General features: G+C 41.3%; 1 protein-coding gene across 4 annotated transcripts in view; it reads right to left on the reverse strand.

Moving 5' to 3' along the window:
- Nucleotides 1-9,867, reverse strand: part of LOC139554774 (exopolyphosphatase PRUNE1-like) — a 29,232-nt gene extending 19,365 nt beyond the window's left edge. Inside the window, exons 1-3 of one of the 4 annotated variants that reach the window (XM_071367906.1) lie at nt 9,711-9,867; nt 9,362-9,464; nt 1,611-1,715 (exon numbers count right to left, since the gene is read on the reverse strand). In XM_071367906.1, coding sequence (XP_071224007.1) covers nt 1,611-1,715; nt 9,362-9,400 — 144 coding nt within the window. In that variant the 5' untranslated portion in view covers nt 9,401-9,464; nt 9,711-9,867. Of the gene's footprint in view, nt 1-1,610; nt 1,716-9,361; nt 9,649-9,710 lie in introns of those variants that run through there. The other 3 variants (XM_071367905.1, XM_071367907.1, XM_071367908.1) reach the window with 3 other exon arrangements.
- Between the last annotated feature and the right edge of the window lie 5,522 nt (nt 9,868-15,389).

Raw genomic sequence — 15,389 nt, forward strand, 5'->3', positions numbered from 1 at the left:
ACTAATGCTCTTTTGGCTGAATGGAAGAAAGTCCCCGCAGCAATGTTCCAACATCTAGTGGAAAGCCTTCCCAGAAAAGTGGAGGCTGTTATAGCAGCAAAGGGGTGACCAACTCCATATTAATATCCATGATTTTGGAATGAGATGTTCGACGAGCACACATACTTTTGGTCATGTAGTGAATGTATTTTTGGGTAACAATTTACTAAAACCCCCTGTTATATAAGGGCTACATAACACTGTCATAATCATGGCACTGCATTTCACTTTCCCCCCTCTGATAACCAGGTGGTGAATCGCATCTCTGCATGTCTGGCAGACATATCAGTGTGGATGACGGATCACCACCTCAAGCTGAACCTCGGCAAGACGGAGCTGCTCTTCCTCCCGGGGAAGGACTGCCCGTTCCATGATCTCGCCATCACGGTTGACAACTCCATTGTGTCCTCCTCCCAGAGTGCTAAGAACCTTGGCGTGATCCTGGACAACACCCTGTCGTTCTCAACTAACATCAAGGCGGTGACCCGTTCCTGTAGGTTCATGCTCTACAACATTCGCAGAGTACGACCCTGCCTCACGCAGGAAGCGGCGCAGGTCCTAATCCAGGCACTTGTCATCTCCCGTCTGGATTACTGCAACTCGCTGTTGGCTGGGCTCCCTGCCTGTGCCATTAAACCCCTACAACTCATCCAGAACGCCGCAGCCCGTCTGGTGTTCAACTTTCCCAAGTTCTCTCACGTCACCCCGCTCCTCCGCTCTCTCCACTGGCTTCCAGTTGAAGCTCGCATCCGCTACAAGACCATGGTGCTTGCCTACGGAGCTGTGAGGGGAACGGCACCTCCGTACCTTCAGGCTCTGATCAGGCCTTACACCCAAACAAGGGCACTGCGTTCATCCACCTCTGGCCTGCTCGCCTCCCTACCTCTGAGGAAGTACAGTTCCCGCTCAGCCCAGTCAAAACTGTTCGCTGCTCTGGCACCCCAATGGTGGAACAAACTCCCTCACGACGCCAGGTCAGCGGAGTCAATCACCACCTTCCGGAGACACCTGAAACCCCACCTCTTTAAGGAATACCTAGGATAGGATAAAGTAATCCTTCTAACCCCCCCCCCCCTTAAAAGAGTTAGATGCACTATTGTAAAGTGGTTGTTCCACTGGATATCATAAGGTGAATGCACCAATTTGTAAGTCGCTCTGGATAAGAGCGTCTGCTAAATGACTTAAATGTAAATGTAAAATGGCATAACTGGTGTCAGCTTATGATAACTGACGTTATGTCATGATTATGAGTGTTATGTAGTCCTTATGACTCAAGTAAAGCAGGGGTGCCGAAACAAAATGAAATCTCAGTAGTGAGACACCCCAAAAATACATGGCTGATAATTGCATAAGATCATTCTGGAAGCCTCTTGCGAGGGCCAAGTTTGTCAAGGGCACTAGGACCCCACTTCCAGCAGCCCTGAAGTAAAGTGTCAATTACTTGTTACCATATAAAAAACCTGAACATATGAGAAGGGGAACGGATACTTCAGGTATGGTAACTCATTTTCGACCTGGGTTGAGGGATTCACTAATGAGAGGCGGCACAGGCTAGAAGCTAGCTGACTCACTTTGGACAGAAAGTAGGCGAAGGCGAGGGACGACACCATGGAGTCGAGGTCACAAGCCTCGTTGCCAAGGACAACGTGGATCCCAGAGCTGCCCTCCGAACTGCCCTAAGGAGGGGAGAAGGAAGGAAGGAAGGATGGAAGGAAGGAAGGAAGGAAGGAAGGAAGGAAGGAAGGAAGGAAGGAAGGAAGGAAGGAAGGAAGGAAGGAAGGAAGGAAGGAAGGAAGGAAGGAAGGAAGGAAGGAAGGAAGGAAGGAAGGAAGGAAGGAAGGAAGGAAGGAAGGAAGGAAGGAAAAGAGAGGGGGAAGTAAAGAGAGTGGGAAAGTTCCTTGTCAGATTTATACATTGTAGATTTCTAAACCGTTTTTTTTTTACACAGCCAAGGCTACACTAGTCAAAATGTAAAAAGCATTGGTATTGGCTAAACAGTCGCCAGAATGCAAGATACCTGCCTGCAGTCAGTTAATGAATAGCCAAGAAAAGCCTAGTGAAACAAATCCCATGTTGACAGACTGAAATGGTAGACCTATATTTAATTCTGGCTCACAGTAGTTAGTTAGCATCTAGCCTATGCTATCATTTTTGGACTGCTGCTTTTAATCTACTTAGGCTATGATAATCAAAGAACATCACCTACTTTAAAGTGGCACTCCAGTCTACTTTTCACCTAATTTAACAACTGATTTACTTAACAATAGGCACATCTCAATAGGTGGTCCAGATAAGTCATGACATAGCACAAGTCATGCTCCTCTATTGTTCCTCAAGAAGGAGGGCCGATGACATCCAGATTCCCATCAGACCAACTCTTTGAATGGCCTACTCCTTGAAGTTTGCTGTTGTGTCAAAAATATATATATATTTTGCTCAAAACGTATTTCTTTACCCTTTAGTGTGTGTACTGCATTGTATTTATACCTGGGATATAGCTTTTCAACAGTAAATGTTCAAAAACTGCCAAGGGACGTCTTTAATAACAATGAGTGAATGTGCAGCTACAACTATGACACAGCCTTATTGGACTCGGCGAGATCATTTTGCCATCGACTGGTAGACCCACTGTGATAAGGAGTGTGATTAGTATCGCTTTATCTGTGAAAGAAACAATGTTATTATTGACACCGGGGAGACGGCCTTGCTGTGACATGATGATGGCAAAGCTGTGACAGCACTAATTACCAGTGTGTGTGTGGCAGTATGGCAGGACACAAAAAGCAAAGGCTTTAGCTAAGTTCTTCTGAAGCACTCTGCTATACATTGAGAACACTTTAATTAGCTAGTTCAGTTAGTTTAACTGCTGGAAACCTGTTATTTATCTGTAAACCAGGAGAAGATGTCCAAACACTAACTATTTTGTAGGGATTTATATGCTAACAACTACTTTGTCCCTTAGGGCCACCATAGATTTAACAATCAACCTATACGATTGGTCCACCATTGTACTTTGTGAACCAGTGTAACCAGTGTAGGATCTCCCCTGTTGATCTCAACATATTGAGAATTGATGTGCATCCTATTGACTTCAATGGTAAATCAAGAAATATGTCCAGGTCTGCCTTCTAAACAGTTTTTTCTCCCCATCAGTATGGGCTGTAGCTTAGTGTGTAGACAACTGGATGGAGAGAGAGCCATTTCGCCCCATGTTAAGTGCCCAATGTAAGTGCCCCGTGGGCGACACTAACGGGAAGCCAGTGTGAGTGTACGACAACATGGCGTCATGGCCGCCCAGCCTCCCCTTCCCTCTTATCTCCCTCTTCCCAGCGTGCTCTTATCTCCCTCTTCCCTCCCATCAGGCGTAGCAGTGGACAGACCCGGGCAGGCAAACAGGAGCCAAGGGAGGCTATATTTAACAACAGAGTATGTGTGTGTGTGCAGAGCTCTTCAACCGTGAATCCACGACAGCCCCATGGTAAACAGAACGAATCAGGGCGACGTCTACTACAGATGTAGTAATCCAGTACTGCAGTATCCATTCAAAGACGAGGCTAGAAATGTAAACAAGGGTTAGATATGAGGTGAACAACTTGGTTGGTGGGAAAACGTAGGCCTGACACAAATACGGAAGTGTAGAGGAGGAATGTTATGATAGTACCATGATTATGACAGGATGCTCTGATTCTGATCTTCATGCATGTCCTTGTGCACCTGTTTTGTGCGCCATTCGCAGATCAAGTGTAGACAACGGTGTTAATGGGAAATGCAAACTGTTTTGCAACGGGCTTCATATTCAACTCACTCTATTGCTGAGAAATGTCAATTACTGTTACATAATAGGGCCGTGCAGTTTTCTAACAGTTATCCTCATATCCCGCGCTAATGTGAATTCGACCACATTCACAGAGCAATCCATTTAGGCCTGCATTTGAGTGCAGCATTCAAGCCAGGGATCACTTTGAGCCAGGTTGCTGGCTTCATTGGGTTGATATTGATGAGCCAATAGTGGTCCATTACTGCTGAAACACAAATCATATGCAGTAAGGCACGCTGGCTACTCTCACCCGTTCCCCTTTCTGAGAGCCCCATCATAGCTCTCATTCCATCTGGTTAATGTAAAACCGCACCACACTGAGGCATTCTCTCTCCAATCCACTTAGCACAGGCCTCAGGGACTCAGAGAGATAAGGCTGGACCGTGGAATTGGTGGATGGAGTAGCAAGTTGTTTGGAGAGAGGGAAGAGAGACAAACCCCTAGTTTTCCTCATTCTACGCTTCTTTTCTCATCCTCATCATCAGTATAACTTTTCAGCTAAATAAATTCCACCTTGATTCCCCTTTTGTTGGGTATAGTGTTTTTTAGGTAGGTAATGGGTATGGTTTAACTTTAGGTAATGGGTATGGTTTAACTTTAGGTAATGGGTATGGTTTAACTTTAGGTAATGGGTATGGTTTAACTTTAGGTAATGGGTATGGTTTAACTTTAGGTAATGGGTATGGTTTAACTTTAGGTAACGGGTATGGTTTAACTTTAGGTAACGGGTATGGTTTAACTTTAGGTAATGGGTATGGTTTAACTTTAGGTAATGGGTATGGTTTAACTTTAGGTAATGGGTATGGTTTAACTTTAGGTAACGGGTATGGTTTAACTTTAGGTAACGGGTATGGTTTAACTTTAGGTAACGGGTATGGTTTAACTTTAGGTAATGGGTATGGTTTAACTTTAGGTAATGGGTATGGTTTAACTTTAGGTAATGGGTATGGTTTAACTTTAGGTAATGGGTATGGTTTAACTTTAGGTAATGGGTATGGTTTAACTTTAGGTAACGGTTAGGAACTTGGGCAGGTTGACATTCCTTAGATAGACAAAACAAAAAACATGTATAAACAAAATGCTAAACAGGGTGGTTCGAGCCCTGAATGCTTATTGGCTGACAGCTGTGGTATATCAGACCGTATACCACAGGTATGACAAAACATTTATTTTTACTGCTCTAATTACGTTGGTAACCAGTTTATAATAGCAATAAGGCACCTCAGGGGTTTGTGGAATATGGCCAATATACCATGGCTAAGGGCTGTATCCAGGCACTCCGCGTTACGTCGTGCTTAAGAACAGCCCTTAGCCGTGGTATATTGCCCATACACCACACCCTCTCAGGCCTTATTGCTTAAATAGACCATTTTGTTTAATCCGTCTGCATATTTCAAGACATGGCATATGAGGGTGCAGTGAGATACCCAATGGGTTGGACGATATTTTCTCGTCAATCATCTTTAAAAAAACGTAGACTTAAAAACTGCAAATCAACCAATCGTCTGTCGTTAAAGAAATGGAAAAGTAAAATGCTATATTATCTAAAAATGTAAAGTGTGATTTGAGGCCATGTGGCGGAAAGTGATACAGGCGCTGGAGATGGGGGTGTGTTCTAGTGGGTCTGGGCAGGTGTGATGTAGTTGATGTTTGTATGATGTTGTTGTTTGTATGTGTATGTTTTGTATTGTTTATAAAAGATCAATTAAATCACAACAACAGAATTATGGCATACACAGTCAAGGAAGGAACTATCTGACAGATATCTACTGTAGAGGTCGACCGATTAATCGGAATGGCCGATTAATTAGGGCCGATTTCAAGTTTTCATAACAATCGGTAATCGGCATTTTTGGACACCGATCATGGCCGATTACATTGCACTCCACATGGAGACTGCGTGGCAGGCTGACTACCTGTTATGCGAGTGCAGCAAGGAGCCAAGGTAAGGTGCTAGCTAGCATTAAAACGTATCTTATAAAAAACAATCAATCTTAACATAATCACTAGTTAACTACACATGGTTGATGATATTACTAGTTTATCTAGCTTGTCCTGCGTTGCATATAATCGATGCGGTGCCTGTTAATTTATCATTGAATCACAGCCTACTTCGCCAAACGGGTGATTTAACAAGCGCATTCTCGAAAAAAGCACTGTCGTTGCACCAATGTGTACCTAACCATAAACATCAACGCCTTTCTTAAAATCAATACAAAAGTATGTATTTTTAAACCTGCATATTTAGTTAATATTGCCGGCTAACATGAATTTCTTTTAACTAGGGAAATTGTGTCACTTCTCTTGCGTTCTGTGCAACAGAGTCAGGGTATATGCAGCAGTTTGGGCCGCCTGGCACGTTGCGAACTGTGTGAAGACTATTTCTTCCTAACAAAGACAGCCAACTTCGCCAAACAAGGGATGATTTAACAAAAGCGCATTTGCGAAAAAAGCACAATCGTTGCACGAATGTACCTAACCATAAACATCAATGCCTTTCTTAAAATCAATACACAGAAGTATATATTTTTTAAACCTGCATATTTAGTTAAAAGAAATTCTTGTTAGCGGGCAATATTAAACAAGGGAAATTGTGTCACTTCTCATGCGTTCATTGCACGCAGAGTCAGGGTATAATGCAACAGTTTGGGCCGCCTGGCTCGTTGCGAACTAATTTCCCAGAATTTTACGTAATTATGACATAACATTGAAGGTTGTGCAATGTAACAGCAATATTTAGACTTATGGATGCCACCCGTTAGATAAAATACGGAACGGTTCCGTATTTCACTGAAAGAATAAACGTTATGTTTTCGAAATTATAGTTTCCGGATTTTATCATATTAATGACCTAAGGCTTGTATTTCTGTGTGTTATTATATTATAATTAAGTCTATGATTTGATAGAGCAGTCTGACTGAGCGGTGGTAGGCAGCAGCATGCTCGTAAGCATTCATTCATACAGCACTTTACTGCGTTTGCCAGCAGCTCTTCGCAATGCATCAAGCATTGCGCTGTTTATGACTTCAAACCTGTCAACTCCCGAGATTAGGCTGGCAATACTAAAGTACCTATTAGAACATCCAATAGTCAAAGGTATATGAAATACAAATGGTATAGAGAGAAATAGTCCTATAATAACTACAACCTAAAACTTCTTACCTGGGAATATTGAAGACTCATGTTAAAAGGAACCACCAGCTTTCATACATTCTCATGTTCTGAGCAAGGAACTTAAACGTTAGCTTTTTTACACTTTGTTTTTGCATTATTTAAACCAAATTGAACATGTTTCATTATTTATTTGAGACTAATTTGATTTTATTGATGTATTATATTAAGTTAAAATAAAAGTGTTCATTGTTCATTCAGTATTGTTGTAATTGTCATTACTACAAATATATATATAAAAATCGGCCGATTAATCGGTATCGGCTTTTTTGGTCCTCCAATAATCGGTATTGAAAAATCATAATCGGTTGACCTCTAATCTACTGTCTCAGTCTATTGAACATACCGATAGCCTTGCCCCATCACTGAAAAGAAAGACTGCTGCAACCAATAACATTAAATTGTTTTCAAGTGTTTGATTATGGAAAAGATGAGCATGTTGAGGGCCCCCCAACCCGTGAGTGTGTGGGTGTGAGACAGGACAGGCATACAAAGCGTTAAGCTCCCCAGGTAGAGTAGTCAGAGACGACCCCAGACATAAACATCAACACTTAGTCTCCAGCCATGTGAGGAGGCCATAATGTGAAGTGACAGTGGCTAAACGAAGGCTGCTCAGTGCCCATCAGAACACAGAGACCTTCTGCAGAAACATTAAATCTAACAGACGACAAGAGCCAGGAAGTATGCCACGAAGCTTTGATTACGCCCATTTAAAATGGGAACTCATACTTAGAGAAGGGGGGAGGATGCTGGGAAAGAATAACTTTTAAGTGAATGAATCAAAAGGCCACTACAAACTACAACTAGGCCACTACATACTACAACTAGGCCACTACATACTACAACTAGGACAATACAAACTACAACTAGGCCACTACAAACTACAACTAAGCCACTACAAACTACAACTAGGCCTACATCCAGGCTGTATCACAACCGGCCGTGATTGGGACTCCCATAGGGCGGCTCACAATTGGCCCAGCGTCGTCCGGGTTTGGCTGGTGTAGGCTGTCACTGTAAATAATAATTTGTTCTTAACTGACTTGCCTAGTGAAATAAAGGTTAAATATTTTTTTTTTAAATACTACAGTGCCTTACGGAGAGGGTTTTAAGAAGGGAATTCAATTCAGCCCATTACATGTTTTGATTAGTCTCACGCTATGTCTCGAATGTGTTCTCTGATTCTCTCTCGGCCATATGATATCCCACCACAGCTGTTCTCTGACGGAAGGGGAAAAAACTAAAGTAAAGCAGGTTAATGGTGACTCCTCAAGAGTAATCGCCGACCCCTTGAAATTAGACACCTTCTCTTTAAATCTTTGCTGTGCCTGACAGCCAAAGACAGCGGCATTCCATACCAAGGCTGCAGGGGAAGGAGGGAGGGGGGATGAGATGTCTGCCATTCAGGCATAGTGACAGAGGTGTCACCTAATATCACTATTAATGGCACATGCACAACAGTCAAGCTGTTGGACCACAGGAATTTGGAAGTGAGAGCTTTAGCCCAGACTCCAGCCAGAGAAAGAGGGAGGTGTGTGTGTGCCCACATAGCCTATATAAACAAGGGGAACCCACCATACATGGCACCTTTAGTCTTGAATGTACACATAGGCAATACAGGGAGCAGGAGATGCCAGGGTGGGACAAAAAGGGAATAGCTTAAAAGGCTTTTTCCCACTATGTCAGGTTCTTTGCACTCGACTAAAATGTCATACAAATCATTAACCCTCATGGCATTGGTCATCTGACTCTACTGTGACAACCCCTTGCAAAACATGCTGAAAACATACCAATGATGCAATATGTGACAATGACTGTTATTGAAGTTTCAGTGTGCTGTATTCTACCTCCACTTGCTCTCTGACAATTCTAGCTCTTCATCCACACATCACCTCCTTATGAGTCATGGCGCTCTGTGTTTTTTGTGTTAGACCTTTTACAAGAAAAGATTCATCATCTTCAGGAAAAAAAAATGTTTGAATCTTGAACCATACTGCAATTAGACTCTTTTCAATTCAGCTATGTTGTAACTTGAGAGAATGAATCAATAAACTCTCTATTTTAGTTGACAGGTTGTTAGGATATCCATACATTATGAATAATATAATAGTAATAGGCTAGCTAATTTAATAGTAAAAGCAGCAAAGTCTTGGAAAAAAGTGACCAGCCTCTGTGACAGTAATTTAGACAGTTTGAATATGTAAATGAATTGCGTGAAAGACAGCAGTGAGCACGCGATGAACAAGGCTAGTCATTAAACAGAGCAAATGAAACATTTGTAAAATATGAAATGCAATGTATAGTAACGTTAAACGTATTCGTGTGTGTGCCTACCTTTAATGCAGCGCTACATCTCTGTAGAAACCCCTCCATTTTCGCCAGCGTAGAGCACGCCTGGGATATTCTGCCAAACAGAATGTTTACAGACCCGTGTCCTCTGCAAAGACAAGTTGACGAATATCCTACATCACGTTTTGAAAAGCAGAAGCTACTGAAGGGTATAAAGTGGTAGTGATGGGTCGCGACCAGCTCTTTTTGAACGGCTCTTTTTGGTGAACGTCGGGGACCGAATCGTATCTGTGAAAGAGCCGTTCATTTGGCTCCCTGATTTGAATAATGTTTATACTGCCTTTTGAGCTCCAGACAAGGATTATCTGCAGATGATAGGTTATAAAAACATTACCTGAAGATTGTAATTCATCACTGCAGGAAGGTCCGAGTCACAAGTCGAGTCTCAAGAATAACTGGTCAAGACTCGAGTAAAGTCCAAGTAAAGTCCAAGTCGTGCATTCTAAGCAGTGGCGGTTCTAGACCATTTCAACTGGGGGCACCAAGCTGGGGCGAGTTGTACTGTTAGAGGGGCCAGTTACATTAGACGTTATTGTTGTCATATCGTTTTCTTCACTGCATTGCAGGCATTAGCAGGCAAAATACCATGTTCATAATCAACATCGTTGCCACTGTCTAAAAATGGATGTAAAAAAAGAATGATAGCAAAAATTAGTTATGTAAAAATGATTTCATACTCCACATTTAGGGGGGCCACAAGGGGGTCCAAAATTGTTGTCACAGGGGCACTGGCCCCCTCTGTCTGCCCCCCCCCCGTTAGTGATTCTAAGACCAAGTCAAGTCGAGTAGAGTCATGTTTTCAAGTCAAGCCTCAAGTCAAGTAAAAAAAAAAGACATGTATATATGCAACGACTTGTTCAACTATAAATATTTGTGTATTTTTTGAGGCTACCAGACAGCCCTTTATATTATTTAGTCAACTTTCAACTAATTGTAAAATAGGGACCTTGTAGCCAGGGGCGGAGGCAGAGGGGTGTCCGGGGTGGACTGGACACCCCTGACTGGACACCCCTGACATCTGATTGACCACCCCGGGTGCCACCTCAAAATTTAATTTGCTACTGGCAGTTTAATGCTGATTGACATCTCATTTCACCTCTTGTTGAAAGAAGCATTTATTTTGACGTTTTCAAACAAGTACGAAGAAGAGAGAATATTAACGTTGGTTGCGAGATATAGAAGAATAAGAATAAGAACATACAGAAGAAGAGAGAATATTTCCACAGCTCCACGAGCTCTTTTCGCGATTGACTAAAGCATCATATTTGAAGTACATTTTAAGGTTTAGCATCGGGTTTAGGTTTCCTGAACAACTTATACGAAAGTTGAGTCACTGTGTAAATTAACGTCAGACCTTTGGATCCATTAACAGACAATTAAGTAGATAAGAGAGATCGGTTCCCAATTCAGCCTAACATTATGTCTACATCTGTGCTAGTAATACACGCATATACAGTGCAGTGTCGTAAGTTACAGTATACCAATGTTTAGCTAATGTGGGGTAACTAGTAGGCTACAGCCGTCAGTGTTCAGCAAGTTAACATTCAGTAATTTGAAATCCATTTACTCAGTTCGATTTTCATACTTGAACTCAAATCGAACATTTGTTATTATCAATCTGTTAACGTTACTCAAAAGATGACCACAATTTGCAGCTAGCCTGTTTGCTATCGTATAGGTGTAAGAAATTATAGCTAGCTAAGTTACTTACTGCAAAGTAGGGCTAGCCATGATCTAACTAGTAATTTGGGCTGGTAGTTGATTTTAAGGTACAGTTATGATAATGGGGATTTGTAATTAAGATTGAGATTGGACTAAAATGTGGGTCATTGGATGCTTAGATGTAACCATAAACTGCCGTATTTTTGCATAGGGTCAATTAAACATGAAAATAAAGGGAGAGATATCAGATTTATTTTTAAAGAAGAACAAACAGGCAGATCAGGTGCAAACAGACCCCAGCCCTTGCATCACCACCGGACACCAGAGCAGCTCCCTATCTGAGGCTAGTCAGAGTCAGTGTGGTCAGACTTCACAAGGACCCAGTCTACCACCACCAGGTCAGAGGATCTACCAGGCAGTCAGCCACATGCCCAGTTCAGAATTTAAGTTTAGCTTCAGCTTGTAATAGATGATTTTGTCAGATAAAGCCTCACTTTAAAATGTTGGTTGTTGATTCATGTGTGTTCTTGTTTTGATGGCTGTGACATTTTTATTGTGATTATACGCTAATGGTTCTTGTGTTATTTTAATGTAATAGATGTATCAAGGGATGACACAGAGACCTCTGGTTCTGAGCAAGACAGTGAGCCAGAGCTGCCAGGAGATGTCATCGAGCCCCTCCCAACTGCATCAAGCACCAGATATGCAGTTCGAAAAGGACCCAATGGTAGGCTAGCCCTATACTTTAAACTACACATTTTAGTTAGCAGCTGTTAGTATCTAATCTTGTGGATCCCATAATTATACATTTCTATAGAGATATGATACATTATTTATCGTGTATTTCAGACATTTCAAGATCCAGAGAAGAGGGTCCTGTACAGCCGTGTTTGAAAACATTTGCCAGAACTCAGCATGGTACTAGGAAAATGGCTTTCAACAGCTCCTGGTATAAGGACAATTTATGGCTTGAATATTCTGTAAGTCAAGATTCGACTTATTGTTTCGCCTGTAGGCATTTTTCTCTGCCCAATACACCTGAATCTGCCTTCACATCACAGTCAGGTTTTTGTAACTGGAAAAAGGCGCTGTATAAAGATTCTGGGTTTTAGCTCCATTCGAAGGCAGAGCATCATATCAATGCTATGTATGCTTGGAATCAGCATAAAAGGGCTATTGACAGCAACTCATCAATGTTAGATGTCATAAATGAGGACCAGAAAAAGAAAGTGGAGGAAATCTGTACTTACATTAAAACAATTGCAGATGTGCTCCTATTAACTGCCACTCAAAATAAAGCGCAGAGAGGGCATCGAGTGTCTGATGACTCTCACAACAAGGGTAATGTTTTGACAATCTTAGAAGAAATAGCAAAGCATGATCCTCTCATAGAGAAAAGGATGAATGCATGTGGCAATGCTAAGTACACAAGCCACCAAATCCAGAACAAAGTTCTTGAGGGCTTAGCTGAGATGGTACAAAGTGAAATAATAAGAGAAGTAAAAGAAAGTGAAGTTTTTAGTGTAATTGCAGATGAAATCAAAGATTTAAAGAAAAAATTTATTTATTTGTGAGGTACTATACACGAAAGCTTTTTAAATTTTCAGTCAGCTGAAAGCTTAGATGCAGCAGGTCTCACGACAATTATAATGGATTGCCTTGAAAAACATGGCCTGGACTACAGAAATGATCTTGTGGGGCAAGGCTATGACAGTGCGTCCGTCATGAGCGGAAAGCATTCTGGTGTGTCTGCACTGGTTAAAAACAGTGCAAGATTTGAATTTTATGTGCACTGTAATGCACATTGTTTGAATTTGGTTCTTGTCGATGCTGTAAAAACAGTGCCTGAAGCAGTTTACTTTTTTGCTCTCCTGCAGAAGCTTTATAACTTTGTATCTGGCTCGTACGTTTATCTCAAGTGGCTTGCAGTTCAGAAAGAGCTGTATCCACAGCAGCAGCCCAGGGAACTACAGAGTCTTACGGATGTAAGGTGGGCATGCAGATACATGGAATGCCGTAATCAGAAGTACAGGCTTCCAGCAGTTTCCAAACAGTGTGTAAAAGACAGCCTAAAACAAGCTTAAGACTTCACGACTCATTGATGATGAGCACCGTAGGACAGAAAAATAGAGACCAACGTGATGGTGAGAGCTTCCAAAGAGCTATCTTTTATCAGGTGCTTGACAGTCTCACAGCTGAGTTGCAGAGGTGTTTTTCAAAGAAGAATTGTGAGATAATGCAAGGGGTCCAGTCTCTCAACCCAAAGAGTACAACATTCTTGAATGAGAAGCCTCTGTTTGCCTTTGCTCAGACCTTTGAGTCAGATTTAGAGGACCTCAAACATGAGGTTCATCAAAACAAGCGGCTTCTTGATAGGAGAGAGAAAAGTGGAAGGGACATACCGTCTACTCTTCTTGACTTTGTTGTGTTTCTAGAACCTTATAAAGAGGTCTTCCATGAGCTACTTCTCAGCTTTAAAACTGATTAAAACCCACCATAGGACAACAATGGTTGATGACAGCTTAAGTTACCTCTGAGTTCTCAATGTTGAGTCAAGGAAGGCATGCTCCCTCAACATGGATGAGTTTGTGAAAAATGTTGCCAGTTCTCATCAGAACCGCAGAATTATGCTGTTTTAAATCTACCTAGGATAATTTGGTGCTTAGACGGTCCCTCTGGTCATGATTAAAACCCGGACTGTGTACTAACTAGTACACTGAAATTCTAAAATGATAAATCCAAAGGGTATCATGTCACACAGATTTAATTTGGTCTTGATTAGGCCAATTCCAAAACGTTTCTTTGCTATTAGTTAACATAATATATATGAGCATAAATATATTAAGTTTGCATTATTGATGGTCACCAAAATTATTTATATTTTTCAAGTCCATTTCTGCTTGATTCCTGGTATGTCAAATTGCAATCTGTTTTTTTGTAAATTATTTTTTTTTGTAAATAAACTATGCAATTTATGTAACACACAAATGCTATCTTATTTCCTTGGTGCTTGATCTTTGTTTTCTGAAAATATTTTGGATGTTTAACACTTATAGACCCAGATTATATATTCATGAAAACAGAGTGACCCAAGTCTCTCCTGTGTGTGTGTGTGTGTGTGTGTGTGTGTGTGTGTGTGTGTGTGTGTGTGTGTGTGTGTGTGTGTGTGTGTGTGTGTGTGTGTGTGTGTGTGTGTGTGTGTGTGTGTGTGTGTGTGTGTGTGTGTGTGTGTGTAAGAAATTGAGCTGCAATTCCGAGGTAGACACACTGACTATTCATAGTATGTTAAAGAATTCTAATGAAGTGTGGTCCAAAAGGGTTACTATCTGCCACATTGCATTACTGACAAAAGTTTGTACTTATAAAAAAGATATGTAACCGAGTAAAGAGATATGTTAAGTAAGAATTGAACGTGTAAATGTTCATTCACAGTCATAACATAGGGTTTGCACGTTTACACTTCTAATTTAACATTTACTTTTCATGTTTCACGCTGGCTTTTCTTACGATCCTAACAATTTACGTATAGATTTTCTTACGATCCTAACGCTGTGTAAGTTCAACCTATTGGCAGCTATCTTGCTCCATACATCAGTCTCAAGTCAAAGTCTAGTCCAGAGTATTGAGGCTCCAAGTCAAGTTTCAAGTTATTTTATTTTATATCAAGTCTAGTCTCAAGTCATCGAATTTGTGGCTGGAGTCAGACTCGAGTCCAAGTCATGTGAATCGAGTCTACAACTCTGGAGATTTGCACTTTTTATGGTTTTAGGTACGTTTTTAAGCGCTACTGAATGATGAGTCGTTTAGGAGCTTAATGAATGGCTCTTTTAGTTGAACTGAGCCAAATGAGCCGGCTCACTGAAAAGACTCGGAATCCACATCACTCGAAAGTGGTTGTGTTTACGCCGTTAAATTCATGACGTCACATGTGTAGTAGTCCCAATAAGCAAGACCCTCCAGAGCTGTGTGCCATACTTTTCACCTCATGACAATATCAACACAACATATTTCCAGAATTTGTATATGTATTTTACCAACACAAATCCTACTTTTAGAATCAGAATGATGGTCAAGACAAGACATGGAAGAAATGAAGCTGTGTGGGAATTGGACGATTCTACTATTTTATTTAGTTCCTTCATTAATGAGAGCAGGCGTTCATCGTCTTTATATATCACAGATGTCACTGACATATCATCCATTACACACTAAACACACATTTTAGACTTTCGTCTCTGCAATACTACACAGCAAGGAGATATGACGCTCATGAACACGACCAGTATATTTACACCTGCAGTTCTCTCCTCCAACCACTCGTGTCCCCATGAAGATTACATTCACAATCATT

The sequence above is a fragment of the Salvelinus alpinus genome, chromosome 26, assembly GCF_045679555.1.
Source record: "Salvelinus alpinus chromosome 26, SLU_Salpinus.1, whole genome shotgun sequence".
NCBI classification, from domain to species: domain Eukaryota; kingdom Metazoa; phylum Chordata; class Actinopteri; order Salmoniformes; family Salmonidae; genus Salvelinus; species Salvelinus alpinus.